Here is a 20,335-nt window from a genome sequence, read left to right on the forward strand (position 1 = left end):
GAGGTGGGGGGCTGGCAGAGGGGCGGGGTATGGGGGGAGTATTGGAGGTGGGGGGAGGGGCAGAGGGCTATGGGAGGCGGGTATTGGAGGTAGGGGGGCAGAGGGGCGGGGTGTGGGGAGGGGGGCAGAGGGGCGGGGATGCGGGACGGGGCTTGGGGAGGGGGCCAGAGGCGCTGGCCCCCCCACCCCCGCTAACTCGGGCCTTTGTTTTTGTTGCAGGCCCGGCCCGAGCGGCGGACCCGGCGGGGGGGGGGGCCGGGGGGGCTGGAGCCCAATAAAGCTGTTACCGACCGAGCCGTCTCCCTGCGCCGCGTGTCGGGGGGGCCCCGGGGATTCCTGTCGGCCAAATCACCCCCCTTCCTTCCCCTTTAAGAGGCCGAATCCGTCAATAAGCCGCCCCCTGATTGGTTCCCGCCCCTCCTCGGTGCCCTGGCAACGGCGCCCGCCATGTCGGCCCGCTCGCTGCCGCTGCTCTTCCTCAACCTGGGCGGGGAGATGCTCTACATCCTGGACCAGCGGCTGCGGGCCCAGAGCATCCCCGGGGAGAAGGCCCGCAAAGGTGAGAGCCCCGGCCCGGGGGGGCCGCCCCCCGCTCCGCCCCTCCCCAGAGCATCCCCCGGGGGCCCCCCTCCCCAGAGCATTCTCCGGAGGGGCCCCCCGAGACAGCATCTCCGGGGGGGGGGGGCTCCCTTTGCTACAGTTCCCCCTGCCCCTCCCCAGAGCGTCCCCCGCCCCCCAACAGAGCATCCCCAGGGGCAGCCCCCCCTGCCCCTCCCCAGAGTATTCCCCCCGAGGGGCCGCCCCCCAACAGCATCTCCGGGGGGGGGGAGTGCCCTTCGCTACAGCCCCCCCTGCCCCTTCCCAGGACATCCCCCGGGGGAAGGCCCGCAAAGGTGACAACCTTGTCCTAGGGGACAGTCCCTCCCGCCCCCCCCCCCCGAGCATCCCTAAGAAGGGCCACAAAAGTGAGGCCTGAGGCAAGACTGCCCTGGTGCTACTCTGCCCGCTCAGCTGCCATGTATTGGCTTTAGAGCCCCTCCAGTATTGCAGGCTGGTGGAGAAGTTCCTGTGTATCATAGCCGAGGCTGAAACTGGGAGCGGGGTGTAGGGAATGGAGCAGGGCTTTTTAGAGGAGGCAACTTCACCACCACTATCACCTCACCTCTGAAATGGACCCAGCTTGAGCTCCATCCCTGTGGCAGGCTTCAAAATGCTCTCTCCATGGGGCCCGTAGGAAGCTTTCCTGGAGCAACTCAGACCCTTATGCAGAAATTAGATACTTGTTTGGGTTTTTTTAAGGCCCCACTTCTTGCCCCTGTGGTTTGAAAGGGGAGTTTTCTGTCTGTGACCCAAATTTATAGTTGCTGTTTAAAGTCCTGTAGACAGCAAACAATCATGTCAATTTCACACTGGTGCTTAGGAATCTTTGAGCCACAGAGGCAGGGCTGGCACTGTTCACCACTGAAGGGGATATGAACACCAGAGGCTGTGGGTAGGGTGGAGCAGCAAGCCCACAAATCAAGTGCCCCTGCAGGGCAGTGAAACAACACTTTCCCTTCCAGAAGCCAGGAGGGCTGGTGCTTCAAATGTGTCAAATATCTACTATGCACAGAATAGAAAAATAGAACAGAGTTTGAAGACTGCACCTGGGTGCTCAGATGCCATGTTGATAAGTGCAATATAAACACCTAGAGAGAAGCTGAGCGCCTGGGAATAGGGGAGGTGCATTTCTCACCTGTATTCTCTCTCCTCTTCCTGGATGACCATAGCTCTCCCTCTCCTTTCCTTTTGGTTGGCTTCTTGCTAGTAGGTCAGATGCTAGGACTAAGTTCCAGAACCCTAATGGGGAGGCATCACACCTCCAGATGCTGGTGGTGGATATCTGGCTAAAGACTCAGTTTCCTTTACATGTCTGACATTTCTAGAGTTACATTCACATTTACACAGCTACACAATTTAGCTTCATCCCTAAAGAGAGTCAACAAATAATTCACACACTCTTTTGGATGCTGTATCTTTGGCTTTCAGTTCAAGAGGCTTTGTACGCTGCCTTCTAAATAGCTGAGACTCCATGAGCAAATTTTGTGCTAAACTGATTTTAAAATGGCTTGTTGCAAGTACATACTGAGCCAAGCTGTTTTTTTCTGGAACCATGTTTAAAATGTGTCTTTAATAGAGTTTTAGACACAGCACTGCTGGACACTTAGACTCTTAGATGTAAATGGTGATGTTACATTTTGAACAGAAAAATTCTGGCTAATGTAAGTGTGTGGGAGGGGGGAGGATATTGTTGAATGTGGATCAAAGCTACACTCCAGCTCTCTATACTCCATTTCCATACTGTACGGCACAGTCATGCTCTCTTCCCCTACCTAATATATAGGTTTTTTCCAACTGTTACATCTTTTATGGAAACCTTGAAATCAACAGTTCCAGTTTGAAACCAAGGTTTGTGATTAGATCCCTTTAATTTAGGGGCAGATGTGAACACCTCATTGAAGCTGCTTGGGGGGAAGCCTGTGTATTGGAAATGTAGGCGCCACTAGAATACGAGTTCCACTAGAATATTATAACGTAAAACGATACGACGTCGTGCGGAGGAGAAAATGTGCCCAGGTGGAAGACTTTACTGGGTGTGCAGAGGACACATTCTTTGCTGCTTTGGGGAAGGGAATGACTCCTTCCCACTGATCCAGGAACATCCCGAACAGACTGGAGGGCAGCATCTACATCTCTGCTCTTGGTCACTGTGAAGTAGAGGAGAGGAGGGTGGGAATTAAAAAAGAAAAGTGAGGAAATCCTGGAAGACCAAGAAGCAAATAGAGAAAACACCAGTCATGGATGTACAGAATAAGGAAGTGAGCTGTAGCTCACGAAAGCTTATGCTCAAATAAATTTGTTAGTCTCTAAGGTGCCACAAGTCCTCCTTTTCTTTTTGTGAATACAGACTAACCCGGCTGCTACTCTGAAACCTGAGAATAAGGTGAAATATTATCCTTCTCCTACTAATTCCATCTACCAAGAAGCGACTTTGCTGCAGCACAAAAATGAACTCAAAGATGCTCGTTCGTGGCAGTGTCCTGTTTTTAGCAATTTCACTCTGATCTAAAGTGATCTACTGTTTAGTAGCAAGTTAGTCTCATGCAGTCATGTTTGTTGGGTGATATTTCACTTATATAGGAGAGTTATTAATATACTTACTATGGTATCAGAAGGATACTGCAAAGACAACATAGTCATAACAAGCATTTCCTAATCAGGCCATTATGGTCTTAGATTAATAGATTCCAAGGCCAGAAGGGACCATTGTGATCATCTAGTCTGACCTGTATAACACAGGCCATAGAACTTCCTGAGAATAATCCTTAGAGCAGATCTTTTAGAAAAGTATCCAATCTTGATTTTAAAATTGTCTGTCAGTGATGGAAAATCTACCATGATACTTGGTAAATTGTTCCAGTGGTTAATTACTCTCACTATTATAAATTTATGCTATCTTATGCTAGGTACCTCTCTGGTAATGACTGCATGAAGCTGTTATCATTAGGGCTCCACGTTTGGCACGGAGGTCATGGAAGTCATGGATTCTGTGACTTTCCGTGACTTCTGTGGCAGCCAGTGGGGCTGACCCCAGAACTGCCCAAGCAGCTGGCTCCAGGACCAGCTGTTCAGGTGGCCCTGGGGACAGCCCCACTGGCTGCTGCTGGAGCAACTTGGCAGCCAGCCACTTGGACAGCCCCGCAACCAGCTGCACCAACCACTGCTGGAGTGGCCCAGAGCCAGCTGCACTGGATGCTGCTCAGGCAGCTGGCCCCAGAGACCGCCTGAGCAGCAGTCTCCCAGGCGGCCAGAGTAGCCGCTGCTCGGCAGCCCCTGGCAGCTGGTTCCACTGGCCCTCCCCCTCCTCCCACCCAGCAGCGGGGCCACCAGACACCTCCCTTAGCAGCAGCAGCCTCAGCAGCGCCCTCCACCCCCACTCCCCAAGATTTAGTCAGGGGTATTTATAGTAAAAGTTATGGACAGGTCATGGGCTGTGATTTTTTGTTTATAGCCTGTGACTTGTCCATGACTTTTACTAAAAATACCCGTGACTAAATCATAGCCTTAGTCATCATACTTATCTACATCTCCAGAAAAATCATCACTTTTTTACGTACTAGAGACTGCTATGCTTATTTCAGTAAAGAGCTGGAATGGGTGGAGGCCTGGAACGGGTGGAGGCCTACAATAGAAGAAAGTAAAAACTAAGATTGTGCATTTGGTTATCATGGAAACCCAAATAAACTTGAATATCTCTGTATTTGTATTTCGGAGCTTAATGCCTCAGGGATCCATTTATGGAACCAAAATAACTCAAGATTTGGTCTTCTCAACAATATTTTCATCATCCTGGTTCTGAAATATCACAATAATAGCAGATTAGGTGTTATTTTTGGACCCAGAGATGGCTTCCTGAGCCCCTGAGAAACAAAAACACACAATTTTAAAAATAAGAGAAACATAAATATATGACTACAGGACTTTGTGCCCATGCTAGTAACATGCTTTTGGACCCTGTATTTATAAAGTTGTAAAGTCATTATTAAATGTACCTCCCCCTTCAATTTCATACTTACTGCACAAAAGCTCCAACCTTAAATCAGTAGCATTATGCAGCTCATATTGTAACGTTTTCTGAATTAAACAAATTAAGGTTAAAAATAAACCACTTTCTTCTCCCAACCATGATTTTATATGGGGCAGGGAAGGAGAGCCCAAGAACTTTAAAATTTCATAACAATAAGAAATAAGGGAAAAGGTTCATTATGCTTTTCCATCTGTCCTCCCAACCTGAAAAAACTGCTTAACAGTAGCAGAGGCTAGATTACAGGAAGCTATTTTTAACAATTCATATTATAATGGCTAAAGTAATGATAGGGCTATCTTACTGCACAATCGCTGTGTACTGTTCACGTGGCTGGAGGTACAAAACTTAGGCTTGGCCTACACTACCAACTTATGTCAGTATAACTACATCACTGTGGGGTGTGGAAAATGCACCCTTCTGAGAGACTTAGTTATTCCAGTCTTAGTTATACTAAGAGTTATACCAGTTAGTTATACCTCGGTGTAGACAGTACTATGTCGACAGGAGGGCTTTTCCCACTGACATAGCTACCTCCTCTTGGGGAGGCGGAGTACCTGTGCTATCAGGAGAAGCTCTCCTGTTGGCGTAAGTAGCTGCACCGGTGCAGCTGCAGTGGGGTAAGTGTAAACAAGCCAGTAAACATAATGACCCATGAGGTGTAAATTAGTGACCCAATAAAACAATTGACCCATCTGACACATGTCGATGAGAACATAGGACTTGCACTGCTGTAGCTGCATTTTGCACTCTGGAAGAGTCAGGCTTTATTTCGGTTGAGATGTGGTTACAGCTATGTTGTGATATCATTGGTTAGAACTGTTGACTCTATTGTTCACTTGTGAGTAATAAATATAGTTGTATTGAAAACAACCAGACACATTACCTCTTCCCTTTCCCAGCTTGATGTCAAAAGTGCTGAGCATTTGCTTGGGAAAAAATTCTGGCCTCAGTGAATTCAGTGGGATTTTTGCCAATGACCTCAAAAGGGCCAGGATTTCACCATTGGTGTTTGTTTTTTAATGTGAGTGAAAGGTAAAAATGGCAGGTAGCCTTTTCTTGTTAAGCATTGAATGCTGACATGAAAAATAAAGTCCATTAACTAGATTTTTCCAATTTCTTTCTTTTAATCTCCTTGCAAGTATTGTTCTTACTACTTGAACCAATGTTTTTGTTTTGTATGCTTCGTGTAGATGAATGGACAGATGTGGACAGGAAACGAGGTACTGTAACCTTTTAGCTGCATGCAGTAGATCAACACAACCATATTGCACATACGCACTCCGAACCCATATGCACATATACACTCCGAACCCTGTTGCCGTTGTTGTAGTTATAGCAGTTGTCAAGAACACAAACAGGTATTCTTCAACCAAGACTTTCTGTTTAAAAAATACATTAATAATTTTAGATCTAAATACAAGTAAATCAAAGACCCTTTACAATAAATATCTTACAATCATGCAGCCCTTAAAAATAGCTTCTCTGAAAATTAATTATAATCAGGGCAATGCATATTAATAGATGGTATCTTCACCAGAGAACTTTTTAGCCAAATCTGAATGTCTTTGTTGATTAACCTTATAGAAATACAAGCATATGACTGCATGAGTTCTGTGAGCATTGTTCATGTGTAAAATGCAGGCAGTAATCATGTATGCTGCATAGCAGTATTTCTGTAAGGATATTCCCAATTCCCTAATCCCCTACCTTCCCTGATCTCCAGTTTCCAGGGCCCAACACCTCTTTAAATGGCTTCCTTTTAATAGTTATGATTCACAGTTTTCAGAATAAAGCCTTCAGCATTATCTGTACATTTAGCTACGGTGCTTTTCACTATGATATCTAAGTAGGGCTGTCAAGCGATTAAAAAAATTAATTGTGATTAATCACACAATTAAAAACATTAATCACGATTAATCATGCTGTTAAACAACAATAGAATACCATTTATTTTAAATATTTTTGCATGTTTACTACATTTTCAAATATATTAATTTCAGTTACAACACAGAACACAAAGTGTACAATGTTCACTTTATATTTATTTTTTATTACAAGTATTTCCTCTGTAAAAAAACAAAAAAAATTGTGTTTTTCAGCTTACCTCATACAGGTACTGTAGTGCGATCTCTTTATCATGAAAGTTGAACTTACAAATATAGAATTATGTACAAAAGAAAAAAGAAAACTGCATTCAAAAATAAAACAATGTAAAACTTTAGAGCCTACAAGTCTACTCTGTCCTACTTCTTGGTCAGCCAATCACTCACACAAACAAGGTTAGTTACAATTTGCAGGAGATAATGCTGCCTACTTCTTGTTTACAACGTCACCTGAAAGTGAGAACAGGCGTTCACATGGTACTGTCATAGTTGGCGTTGCAAGATATTTACATGCCAGATGCGCTAAAGATTCATATGTCCCTTCATGCTTCAACCACCATTCCTGAGGAAATGCTTCCATGCTGATGATGGGTTCTGCCTAATAACAATCCAAAGCAGTGCGGACTGACCCATGTTCATTTTCATCATCTGAGTCAGATGCTGTCAGCAGAAGGTTGATTTTCCTTTTTGGTGGTTTGGGTTCTGTAGTTTCTGCATCAGAGTGTTGCTCTTTTAAGACTTCTGAAAGCATGCTCCACACCTCGTCCCTTTCAGATTTTGGATGGCACTTCAGATTCTTAAACCTTGGGTCAAGTGCTGTAGCTATTTTTAGAAATCTCACATCAGTACCTTCTTTGCGTTTTGTCAAATCTGCTGTGAAAGTGTTCTTAAAACGAACAAGTGCTGGGACTGCTATAACATGAAATATATGCAGAATGCGAGTAAAACAGAGCAGAAGACATACAATTCTCCCCCCAAGAAGTACAGTCACCAATTTAATTGACACATTATTTTTTTAACAAGCATCATCAGCATCACCTCTGGAATGGTGGCTGAAGCATGAAGGGGCATACGAATGTTTAGCCTATCTGGCATGTAAATACCTTGCAACACCGGCTACATAAGTGTCATGTGAATGAATGTCTGTTTTCACTTTCAGGTAACATTGTAAATAAGAAGCAGGCAGCAGTATCTCCCGTCAATGTAAACAAACGTGTTTGTCTTAGCGATTGGCAGAATAAGAAGTAGGACTGAGTGGACTTGTAGGCTCTAAAGTTTTACACTGTTTTTTTTTTAGTGCAGTTATGTAACCAAAAAAATCTGCATTTGTAAAGTACACTTTCACGATAAAGAGATTGCACTTCAGTACTTGTATGAGGTGCACTGAAAAATACTATTTCTTTTATCATTTTTACAGTGCATATATTTGTAATAAAAAATAACATCAAGTGAGCACTGTACACCTTGTATTCTGTGTTGTAATTGAAATCAATATTGAAAATGTAGAAAAACATCCAAAAATATTTAATAAATTTCAATTAGTATTCTATTGTTATAAGTGCAATTAATTGTGATTAATTTTTTAATCGCAGTTATTTTTTTGAGTTAATTGCGTGAGTTAACTGCAATTAATTGACAGCCCTATATCAAGTGATATTGACATGTGAATATGCTGGAGTTTGCTTCTGTTCTTCTCTGTGGCTCCACAATGTGTTTTGTGCAGTTACATGTTCTTGCAGCATTTAAAATGTACTAGCATATCAAAAGGCCCTGTAGGACTCTGTTGTAACACATCCAAAAGTGGGATGCGGAGGATAAAAGCACCTGATTTTCATATTTATATGGTCAAGGCACAAATGTGGATTCCAGATAGATCAATCAGTAAAGCTTTAATACTTTCATTGTGCAAGGATTATACAGTAAAAACATGCTGTATCCATTGCAGGATGCTACTATTAAAAGGAATGATCCCTGAGGAGTCAACAGTCCAAAATCACAAGGTTCTGTTGTTGATGATATTGTGATGATTCAGGCTTCACCCACCCTCCTCTACTTCATTGACTTCAGTTATTTATCATTAATATAAAATTGTTCATGTTTACACAATGAGTAGCTAAAGGAGCTGCTGCAACTGTGTAAAATGTAACCAGTGACTGGTGTCTGAAGCAGTAATTAGTAGTTGGCAGACTGTAATGTGAATATGTATGTGTCTGTTGTTCACAGCTGGAGTCAGTTATAACTTTGGTTGTCAGCAGTTGTGTACCTGGATTTTGTTTTAAATGGAAACTTGTTGCAGGTAAAAATGTGTAACTGTTTTGGTCTTGGATTATTCCTTTGGTTGATTTGAATGTAATCTGGGAAGCATGAGCTTTATCAAGAAAGAAAGTTATCTGCTTCCTGTCATGCAGGTGAGCCATCTGTTGTTAAACTGCATTAGAAACTGAGATATGTGGAAAGAAAAGGAGTACTTGTGGCACCTTAGAGACTAACAAATTTATTTGAGCATAAGCTTTCGTGAGCTACAGCTCACTTCATGTGACATGATTATGGAAAAACCTCTGTGAATTCTTCGTCTTCTCTCTCATCCATTGCATTCTCTCCTTGTGGGAATGTCTCCTATCTGCACTTGGATCCCTTTCCCTGATCCTGCTTGCTGAGCTCCCTCTGTGCTTAGTTGCCTTTTTGCTGCATTGCTTAGAGTCACACGCTTCTGTTTTTTTTATTTTCCCAAACTCAGATGGCTAACATGTTCTCCTTGGGAGAACCTACACTCTGGGATCCCTTTGCTTGATTCAAAGCTATTGTCTTTAGTTCCTATAAAGAAATTAATACCACATTTCACTATCAGAAGTGTGTTGTCAAGGTGTGGTTTTTTTAAATGATACTAAGGTTGACTGTGCCCTTTTTACATTGAATATTTGTTGCTTTCACAGCTCTATTTTAAGAAATGTGAATGGTTTTAATTGCAGGGATTAATTTATGTAAGGATTGATGTGTGTGGTTAATACAAGTCATCCCATTTCATTCCATTGCATTCCATTGTGAAACACGTATAGAGAGACTTTGAGTATTGTTGCAACTCTAAATAGGATTGTTCTGCTACTTGTTTGGATGGCATTGGTAACAGGTGAACGAGAAGACCTTACTGGATCTTGGTGGGCACAAAAAGTGTGCAGTGTGTGTAAACAGCTATAAAATATTCATGTTAGTATTGCCATGTGGCAGAAGGTCTGATTTTTTTCATGTCTGCCCAGCTGCAAAATAAAGTATGTAATGATTGATACTTATTGACATTGCATTACAGTTTCTTCATTACTAAAGGGATGTTGGATTAAGATTCATTGCACTGCTGTGAAGCAAACTTTTCTGGCTAGGACTGACAAATAAAATGTTTTATGGACAGTACATTCCAAAGATAGGCAGTAGGGGGAAGAAAAACCTTGTAATCGTAGTTGCTTTTATTTAGGTCACTGCTTCTTAGAAGCTGAGAATAGATTGGGATCCCCTATGAAATGTCTTAAGATGCCCACAAGGGGAAATGCTATTTTGCATCTTTGTAAATATTACCTCCAAGCAAGCATAGAGGGAATTGCATCAGTCGTGACTTGCGCTCCAGCACCCTGAATTATCTGTTTCCAGCTTCTCAGCACCTGAATGGTACCTAGCAACTGCCCTGGATATCTAAGTAAGTTTCCAGTATTATTTAGCGCCAGAGAAGGTGAAAATAACTGTGACATAGCTTCCGCTGCTGTGCAGTAGACCCACTCACCACCCCCCGCTCCCACAATAGTGAGCGTGCACATCTAACTTTACCAATAAGAAATAATGTCAGTATTTATATAACTAATCACTACCACCAAGTATCTCTTTGTTCTCTGACTTCTGCCCAGAGGTTTCTGTAATCTGCTTTGAATTTGCTAGCATCACTATCTTTGGTAGTGGTCATCTGCTTAGAAGAGGCTTAATCCTTGCTCTTTAGTCTTGGTATGGACTGCAATATTAGCTTTCATTCAGCATTTCCATAGTGGGAAGTGAGTGTGTGTGATACAGAGTTTAGGGCCAAATTCAGTACTGAAGACAGTGGAGTTGCACCTCCTTGCATCACTGCTAAATTTGTCCCTGGTGTTTACCTTTTCAGAAAAGCAGTGTACTCTAGATGTGTACACTAGCAGTGTACTCTGATGGCTAGATCAGAGCACTGCGAGGCAGGACGCCATGGCTCTGTTCTTTGCTCTGTCACTGCATCTCTTGAGTAAGAGCTCTGTGCCTCAATATACATATATTAAAAGGTACTATTCACCTCATAAGGTTGTTGTGAAGCTTATTAAATGTTTAGAAATGCTTTGAGATTCTCATATGAAAATCACAGTGGAAGAGCTCAGTACTATCTTCAGTGGTGCCAGTGTTTGAAACGCTTTCCTTACCACCAAAAATCCAAATCTGTGCAACACAAAAACTTCAGACAAGGAACCTTGAATAATTTGATAGACTTCTGTTAAAAAGAGGAAAAGAAATTGATTTCTTACATTTCTAAAGGGAGAAAAAGATTCAGTTGATCATAATTTATTTTAAGATGGTAATGTGAAAGTCCAATATAATTTAGAACCACAAAGCTTTCCCTGTGGAGCAGAATTACAGCTAAATAGGCATTAGATGCAGTATCAGCCTATTCACAAAACCAGACATTTCTAATTTAAATAAAAAAAATAATAAAAGTGATAGACATGACTTTAAAAACAATGCACCAAAAAAAGTCTTATTCCCATCAGAAAAAACGTGTTTGTTGCCTATGGCTATGTCTACATTACAGACTTCTGCCAGCCCAGCTCTGTCATTCGCAGGGGTGAAGAAGTGTGATCCCTGACCTACAGAGCTGTGCCAACAGAAGCTTCTAGTGTAGATGCATTAATACTGGCAGAACTGCACTTTTACCAGAATAATTTGTTTCTCTCATGGGAGATGGTTTTACTACACTATAGCAAAGGACAGCTTTGCTGGTTTAGCTGCATCCACACTAGAAGTGTTTGCTGGTATAGAATACCAGTATTTTTTTCTGTTGTGGCTCTGTGTGTGGTTTGCATAGATAACAATTCATATGAATCCTCGCACACCCTACTGTCTGTGTCCTCCATGTGGAACAAAATAGAGCATTAGCTATTTCTGAAGTCTGTTAGTATAGAAAATCAACCAGATGGGTCCTTTTGTCTTTCCAGTTATGAATGATATCATCACAACCATGTTCAATAAAAAGTTTATGGAGGAGCTGTTTAAACCACAGGAACTCTATTCCAAGAAGGCCCTGAGAACAGTGTATGACCGGCTGGCTCATGCTTCAATCATGAGGCTGAATCAGGCGAGCATGGATAAGGTAAAGATTGTCTTCCCCTCATAAATTATTCTAGACATTAGAAGACAGTTGTTGCTTTTTGCAATGCTGCTTCTCACTGGTTGTTGATTGCAGTAGAATTTTTTTATATCATTCTCATTTATCAAGCATTTTGTGACAGAAATACTCCTTGCAAAAGTTCCTCTTAGTTGCTTTCTTTCTAAACCCAGGAAAGGTGTTAGAAAATACACCTTAGTATCAGACACATTAAGATAACTCAAAACAACAACAAATTCAAAACTCTCTGTTTCTGCTTTGATAGTGTGAAAGTGTTTGATTTGGGGTATTCATTAGGTGTGTCTTAACTTTAACTGTGTGTATGCTTAACTGTTTGGGCATCCCCAAATTCATACCCTCAATTTTGTATGTGCAAATAACTGAATGTGTGCCTGCAAAGAGTATTTCTACATGCAAATAATTGTGGCTGTAACTAACGAGGTTGAGGGAAGCCCCTGTGAACACTTTACCCTATGGGTTTAGATACTAAAAATTAAATTCTGCATGTAATAAGTATGTATAAAACCTACCAAAGGAATAAAAGACCATAGCTCTTACCATACAAGTATTGGGATGAGTTTTCAAAATCACTTTCCAGATTAAACTTGACTTGACAGTAGGATTTGCATCAGATGATGACTGACCTAGGCTTTTTGATCTAACCAGATTTCCCTGCATTATTTTACAGCTCTATGATCTTATGACTATGGCTTTCAAATACCAAGTTCTGCTCTGTCCTCGACCCAAAGACATACTGCTAGTCACTTTCAATCATCTGGACGCTATCAAGGATTTTATACGAGACTCCCCTAACATTCTTAACCAAGTGGACGAAACATTTCGGCAGCTAATCGATGTAAGAGCCCAATTATTGGATGAACCATAGACCTCCCAGCTGTTCGTTTTTTCACTTTTTTTCCAATGTGGATCTTTTCTTTCAACCTTAGAGAACAACTCAAATCACTCTGCTCCCCTCTGTACCTGAAGGAAGTCTCTGAAGTGTTTTAAAAACACTGCTTAAAACTGAGCAGTTTAGAAATCCAGTGTTGTTTTCATATTGGCTCACTTTAAGCTCTTTATTTATTTAAGGTCCAATCCCAATTCCCATGAAAGTGTAAGTCTTTCCATTGACTTCAGTAGGAATTGAATTTGGAATTGGTTTGTTTACAATAACAGCTTACCACACTGCCCTTTATTGATTTTTATTTGCAACACAATTTTGACATTTTTGTGGCCACATTTGACTAGATGGGACAGGTCATTCACAGAATAGCTTAGAAACATTACAGTTATAATTTCTTTTCTGTTCTCTAGATGTACAGTTGTCTCTCTGCTGGTGAATTTCAGCTGATCAGGCAAACACTCCTAATTTTCTTTCAGGACATGCACATCAGGGTAAGTGTCCCATTTCATTAACCCATAAGAAAAACAGTGAGTTTGATTCTGTGGCAAGAAAATGTACGTATTTTGTTATAATTATATTATTTTGAAACAGGTGTGTTTTTGCTGCTCGGGCTTGTAACTTGAATTGATCTGCTTGATCTCTGTGTAACTGAAAAAACTGAGCACAATATAAATAACAAGTGTGCCCAAGAGCTTTTACTAAATGAACGTCCCCTTCACTAGAATGGTATGAAAAGCAACGACTGTCCATACTCAGCTGCAGTTCTTTAAATACTAATATACAGACTGTTTTCTGGACTTGGATTTTTCATTATTGGGAGATTTCACAAACCCAGAGATACCTGTTTATGTACAAACTTGACTGACAAACATTTTTCTTTTTAATTAAAGGCTTGACTAAGAAACCATGAAAAACTGGGGATTGACAGTAAGGATTCGACATTCCTAAATAAAATAAAGGGTTCTGTTTTATTCATTTGAGTATGATCAGTTAAAGTTAGAGTAATAAATACTTCCAGTCTGTGGGCGATGACTAGAATATGACTATAGGTTCATTTGATCTTTATGGAGACAGAATGCTTAAACTGGGGACAAATATGTAAGTAAACTGTCCTACATAGAAAGTACATATAAAATTCTTAATAAAACCTGCTGGAGGTCAGCCTTGAAGATAAATGGCTCTTGATTTGTTGAGGAAAATATGTCCTTTCAAATATCAGCCTTCCTTTGATTTTTGGCAAGAATTACCATGCAGGAAGGCTGCAGGATCAGGCTCCAAATGGTTTACATTAGGTAACTGGTATTTTTGTGGGTGGGGTGTTTCTTTGCAGGTCTCCATCTTTCTAAAGGATAAAGTACAAAACTCGAATGGTCGCTTTGTGCTGCCAATATCAGGTCCTGTTCCATGGGGAACAGAAGTTCCAGGACTCATAAGGTGATTTCTAGACCATTATTTATTATGTATGCAGCTCCCCCAGTGTGCGTGGCTGCCCACAAAGGAGCAGTTGGTACCAACTGTAATGAGAATACTTGTCCAGTGGGAAGTGCACCAAAACGATCATTCATTTTGCATAGATCACTGACATCTGTTGGGTATTAATTACTTATATAGCTCAGGATTTGGAACAATCTGGCAATGATCTGGCAATGAAAGGCTTAGTATTTCGTCTGTAATCCCCTGTTCCAGCCCCTTATTTAGTCTTTTAAAATTACACCACAGCCCGTTATCAATTTAGTAATTTTTTATAATAGTGTCAAACATTTGACAGAAGAGAGCTTGATTCCCCATCCTCCAGTATGAACACAAAGCAAGTCAGCACTAAAGAGCATCTCTGAATATCTTGAGATAACAATGATTTATTTTTATTCCTTTAAGGATGTTTAATTGCAACGGAGATGAAGTTAAAAGGATTGAATTCACCAATGGTGGAAATTATATCAGTCCACAAAGGGAAGGTTCATTTGATCTTTATGGAGACAGAGTGCTTAAACTGGGGACAAATATGTAAGTAAACTGTCCTATATAGAAACTACATATAAAATTCTTAATAAAACCTGCTGAAGGTCAGCCTTGAAGATAAATGGCTCTTGATTTGTTGAGGAAAATATGTCTTCAGTCTTTGTATCTCATTGGCTTGTTTATGCCACATCTGCTGCTCTTTATCAACTTGACACCTTTACTTTAGTGATGCCTTCCTGGGAGGAGAACGACACAACTAGCAGTAGCTATGTATGGATGTATATAAATAGCCCCAGAAAAGAAACAGCAAAATCTCAACTCCTGTCCACAGCAGAGCTGAGGAATGACTGGATCTGATTTAGTACTACACCTTCTGTGAGCTGCATGTAATTATCACTTAGGTTGCATTCAGGGAATACGTTTGATGACATAGATTTATCCTGAGTAATTTTGCCATTCAGGAAAGAAGAGTTAGGAGTTCTTTTTGCCCATTTGTACTTTTCTTCACTCAAGCCCTTTAGCACAGTCAGTATGTCAAAAAACTGAATTAGAACTGCTCATTCCAATTATTCACTGTCTCCAGAAAAGAATGTATGGATATAATGTTATCATCCAGAAAACATATGTTGAGCCTATGCAGACAGAGAAGTCTCTTTAGCTCCTACCCTGTGCACAGGAACTGACTGTTTTTTCCATGCATGCAGTAACTTTTATATTTTTCCCTCTAGGTACAGTGTTAGTCGGCCAGTAGAGACACATATGTCAGGAGCATCTAAGAGTTTGGCATCCCACACAAAGGTCGGATGTCCTTCTATCCCCGTCGTGCTTCACTAAGTTCTTGACCTCAGTGACATTCTGTGGCAAAAAGTATTTTGGTCTAATTACGCGTTATTTAAAAAAGTATGTTCTTTTATCAGTTTTGGATTTGCCACTGGTTTTAGTTTCATTCAGTCTTCCCTTGCTCTTTTATGAGACATGAAGAACAGAAGCTCCCAACCTTCCTTTTCTAGACCATTCATTATTTTATATACTTTTATCATGACCCCTCCTATTCATCTTCCTTTCTCAGGTAAATAATCCCAGCCTCTTAAGGCTCTGTGTATAGGAGAGTTTTTCCAGGCCTCTACGTTGTTCGCCTTCTCTGAACTCCCTCCAATTTTGTACTGTCCTTGTTGCCATGGGGTGACCAGAGCATATTAGAGGAGGCTACCAGTGGTTTATATCATGGTTTAATATTTTTTTTCTGTGTTGTTCTCTGTCCTGATCTTTATGCATGCTAAAATCATTGTTTTTGTTGTTGTTTTCCCTAACCAGTTGTTTGACCTATTGAAACAATTGGAAGTTGGTTTTACAGATTTTTCAGCTGTTTGGTTTAACCAGGCAATTATTTTGTCCTGTATGTGTAACCTCAGTTTGAGTCCATATGTACTAAACTTCAGTCAGCCACCATATTGCTTCTATAATATAAAATATTTAATAATAATAATATCACACTGAAAAATGTTGTCCTTTACCATACCAGGAACCAGCAAAACGAGTATAGTCATTCTTTTTCTGTTTGTCCATTCAATGAATCCATTATTGTTTTCTGCAGGAGAATGCAGCCCCTAACCCTCTTGCAAAAGAAGAACTGAACTTTTTGGCTAGACTAATGGGAGGCCTGGAGATCAAGAAACCCAATGGCAGTGAGCCAGGATTCCAATTAAACCTATTCACAACAGACGAGGAGGAAGAGTATGCTTAATTCCAACACAATTTTGTGTGTGTTGTTTTGGTACTGGGGAGAGGCACAGCATTGACAGTCCTGGAGACTGAAGCCCTTTCTCCAAAGCGAAGGTACAGCACAGGGCAAGCTTTCTGTTATGGCTCAATCCTGACCTGGATGGATCTTCTCCAGGGACAAGAGGAGTTCAGTCTCTCTTGTGTGTTCACACCTTGGCCTCTGTTGAAATTACCAACCAGAAATCCAGTTAGCACAGGTGGAGGTTTTCTGTAACGTGGAGTCTTCTCCACTATAAAGTGACAGAGGCCCCTAATTCCCCATTGGATGGTAATGACTTTTGATCGCTAGTGACCTGATAGATTTGAAGTTGTGGCTGAAGCGAAATACTCTCTATCCCATTACCAATCTCCCTCCAGCTCCTTTTAAGCAAATAAACATTTCACAAGATAAGTGCTTTATTATAGCCTTAATGACAATTCAGCAAATCCGGTCTCTCAGCTCTAATCATCCTAGTCTCTGATAAAGGATCTATTTTCTGGCGTGGGGGAGAGGAAGGCTGCCATTCCATTGTCTGATTAGTTAAAGTTAAAGCTAGCTGGATGTGTTTTGTACTAGAGAAATACTAGCATCTCTCCATAGTTAGCAAAAGAATCATGGATGTTCAGGGGTTGCTATATGAAGAAAGATGCTCAGTAAATTAATAACCAACCCGATACTTCCCCTTCACTCCCTTATCTGCAAAAAGAAAAGGAGTACTTGTGGCACCTTAGAGACTAACAAATTTGTTAGTCTCTAAGGTGCCACAAGTACTCCTTTTCTTTTTGCGAATACAGACTAACACGGCTGCTACTCTGAAACTCCCTTATCTGTCATACATGAGGTTAAGTAAACTTTTTTATGCTTTCAATCAGATATGCAGCATTGACCAGGCCTGAAGAGTTATCTTACAAAGTTATCAACATACAAGCAACCCAGGCATGTATAGTGTAATTCAGATCGTTGATCTTTATCATCTCTTTGTTTCTGAGAAAATAATTGATAAACTTTAAAAATGTTAATGTATTTTGACAAAACCCTGTTAAGGTCACAAATCAGTACTGGAAATTATGTGCAGACTTAGCAATTAGAAAGTAATAGAATTTGAAATATAGCAAATATCTGCAACTGTATCTCCTTTACTTACCTGCCAAAGCACAAAGTTTTAAAAATATATAGGCTAGAGAATGCAGACCCTATGCACCATTTGCCTAATCCTATTGCCCTATACCTGCAGATCCTCACATGCTTAACTTTAAGCAGGTGATTAAGTATGTCACCTGAGTTTTGTATTCTGATTCCAGTCCTATGGTCTGCACAGGCCACATCTGCAAGGGCAGGCTCCATCATTAGCTATTTTAAGGGAAAAGCAATGGCCAGTGGTATCATTAACCAATGGGGGGAAGAGGGGACAACACACTTGTTTTTATTTGTAGTGTTTACAAAACTGGTGGTTCATCAGGGGCTTAGTTAATTTCTCTGTAACTGAAAAGTATATTTTCTTAAATATACTTTTTATGTTAAAATACATAAAATTCAGAACGCTGAGGGATTTTCTAAGGTTATGATGACAGTTCTAAATTAGGTCAAATTTTGGACCTTAAATCTTGAGGTGAACTCTCTGACAATAATTGTGAAATTAAGAATTTAGATGTTGGGGTTTTTTTTCCTTTTCAACAGGACCAACAGCAGAATGAGGAGCTGGCTCGAATCATGGGAGAGTTTGAAGTGTCAGATCAGCCCAGTCAGAGCACAAGCAAGGGAGATGATTTACTGGCTATGATGGATGAATTATGATACTCTGCTTCCCGGAGACACAGGCAGAACAAGAAGCTGTTTATTTAGTCACTTACAATTTGACACAGACAGAAACCTGCTGCTAGTCTCCTACCACATGGAACTGTTACAAATCCTGTCTGTTTGCGTCATGACTGAATGCACAGGCCAGCCGCAGAGCCCAGAATCAGTCTGGGTGGCATTAATACACATTCTACCAAAATCACTCTCATTTTAAATGTGACCTTTCAATATTTGCCTCCTTCATTTTCTGTGAAAGCTCTAGATTGTTCCATGGCTCAGACTTAGAATCTTGAGTATTTAAAGGAAAGGGGAAGTGGGCATTCATGTCCGCCCTGAACCTTAGCTGGGGGCAGTCAGGATACATTAGATACCATTTATAATGGGAAATGTGAAGCTTCGTGTAACATATACTAGCTTGGGTGTAGTTCTTAAGCACTCATGGAAGAAACAGTCCTTTCTCTTTGCCAGTTGAGCCAGAGAGTTTGTGGGCTTCACTTCATGTAGCTAGCCGTCTGTCCACCACTAAACCGTAGCAACCTCTTGTTACTGCACTCAAAAATGAGAGGCCTTGAAATGATCTACTATCAAAACCAGTGTCGTCTCTGCGTGTCTGTGTACTTGATGTATATTTGTTCACTTTTCAGTAAGGGACAGTAACATACGTCACTGTTTGTTTCTGACCCCATCACCAAACAGTGGACTCCAGTTCTTCAGAAATGTTTTCCCGAGTGCATAGGTTTTTCTGCCTTAACATAAACCTGTTGGCACTGAGTAATGTAAACTTCAGCCCCTAAAAGCTGTCTACCTCTTTTCTTATTGCCCCATAGTGATATTCCTCTTTATAAATGTAGCAATTTGAAAGTAACTTTCAACTTTTATGGTCTGTTGTTTGCAAGAAATAAGGAACCTTCCCTTAGCTACAAATTAACTTGTCCATAAAATGAATAAATGGATTTAGTTCCAGTAAAATGTCAATAGGAGATTTAGGGTAATAAATCAGGAGCTGATCCTAAATCATACATGCTCGTGAGGGCAGGGGCATTTTCTTTTTATCATTAAAGTAAAACTAACCTAATATGTAGATGAGTAAAAGAGGGACTTCAGGTACCCTGCAAGGAGGCTGGCAAGGACTCCATGGCTGGTGCTGTACCAGTCCAGGACTCAAGCAGTAAGCAGGGATGGCAGGGGCTACCGTGGCCTGGGCGGAGGGTGGGGAGATGTAAGGGTGATTCCATGGCCCATGCCAGGAGGTGGTGGTAAGGGGAGATGGGGGGGTTCCATGGCCGGGTGGGAGGCTAGGGGCGATGGGGGGGGGGGTTCCATGGCCCTGGGGGGATAGGGGTGATGGGGGGGTTCCATGCCCTGGGGGAAGAGATGGGGGGTTCTATGGCCCTGGGGGGTTCCATGGCCCAGGGGTGGAGATGGGGGGGTTCTATGGCCCTGAGGGGGTAGGGGCAATGGGGGGGTTCCGTGGCCCAGGGGCAGAGCTGGGGTGGGTTCTGTGGCCCGGGGGGGAGTAGAGGCAATGGGGAGGTTCCCTGGCCCAGGGGCAGAGATGGGGGGGTCCATGGCCCTGGGGAGGTAGGGGCAATGGGGGGGTCCATGGCCTGGGGGCAGAGATGGGGGGTTCCATGGCCAGGTGGGGGGCTAGGGGCAATGGGGGGGTCCATGGCCTGGGGGCAGAGATGGGGGGTTCCATGGCCAGGTGGGGGGCTAGGGGAGATGGGAGGGTTCCATGGCCTGGGGGCGGAGATGGGGGGGTTCTATGGCCCTGAGGGGGTAGGGCTGATGGGGGGGTTCTGTGGCCCAGGGGCAGAGAGGGGGGTCCATGGCCCTGGGGGGGTAGGGGCAATGGGGGGGTTCATGGCCTGGGGGTGGAGATGGGGGGATTCTATGGCCAGATGGAGGGCTAGGGGAGATGGGGGGGTGGTAGGGTAGATGGGGGGTGGTTCCATGCCCCAGGGGCAGAGATGGGGGGGTTCTGTGGCCCTGGGGGGTGGGACGATGGGGGGTTCCATGG

The 20,335-nt window shown here is 42.3% G+C and overlaps 1 protein-coding gene across 2 annotated transcripts; it reads left to right on the forward strand.

The window, feature by feature from the left end:
- The first annotated feature begins 293 nt into the window (after window positions 1-293).
- On the forward strand, window positions 294-19,390 carry OSCP1 (organic solute carrier partner 1). Of its 2 annotated transcripts, XM_038377751.2 has the most exons (10): window positions 295-559; window positions 11,724-11,878; window positions 12,582-12,749; window positions 13,208-13,288; window positions 14,128-14,231; window positions 14,673-14,801; window positions 15,485-15,554; window positions 16,351-16,490; window positions 17,391-17,454; window positions 18,196-19,390. In XM_038377751.2, the coding sequence occupies exons 1-10, from the start codon at window positions 448-450 to the stop codon at window positions 18,310-18,312; spliced, it is 1,140 nt and encodes a 379-aa protein (XP_038233679.1). In that variant the 5' UTR covers window positions 295-447; the 3' UTR covers window positions 18,313-19,390. The 2 variants fall into 2 exon arrangements, 1 of the variants encoding a protein (XP_038233679.1); XR_005289603.2 differs by lacking the exon at window positions 18,196-19,390 and having other exon boundaries at window positions 294-559; window positions 16,351-16,592; window positions 17,391-17,436.
- Window positions 19,391-20,335: the final 945 nt, after the last annotated feature.

This window comes from Dermochelys coriacea, chromosome 19 (genome assembly GCF_009764565.3).
Source record: "Dermochelys coriacea isolate rDerCor1 chromosome 19, rDerCor1.pri.v4, whole genome shotgun sequence".
Taxonomy (NCBI): domain Eukaryota; kingdom Metazoa; phylum Chordata; order Testudines; family Dermochelyidae; genus Dermochelys; species Dermochelys coriacea.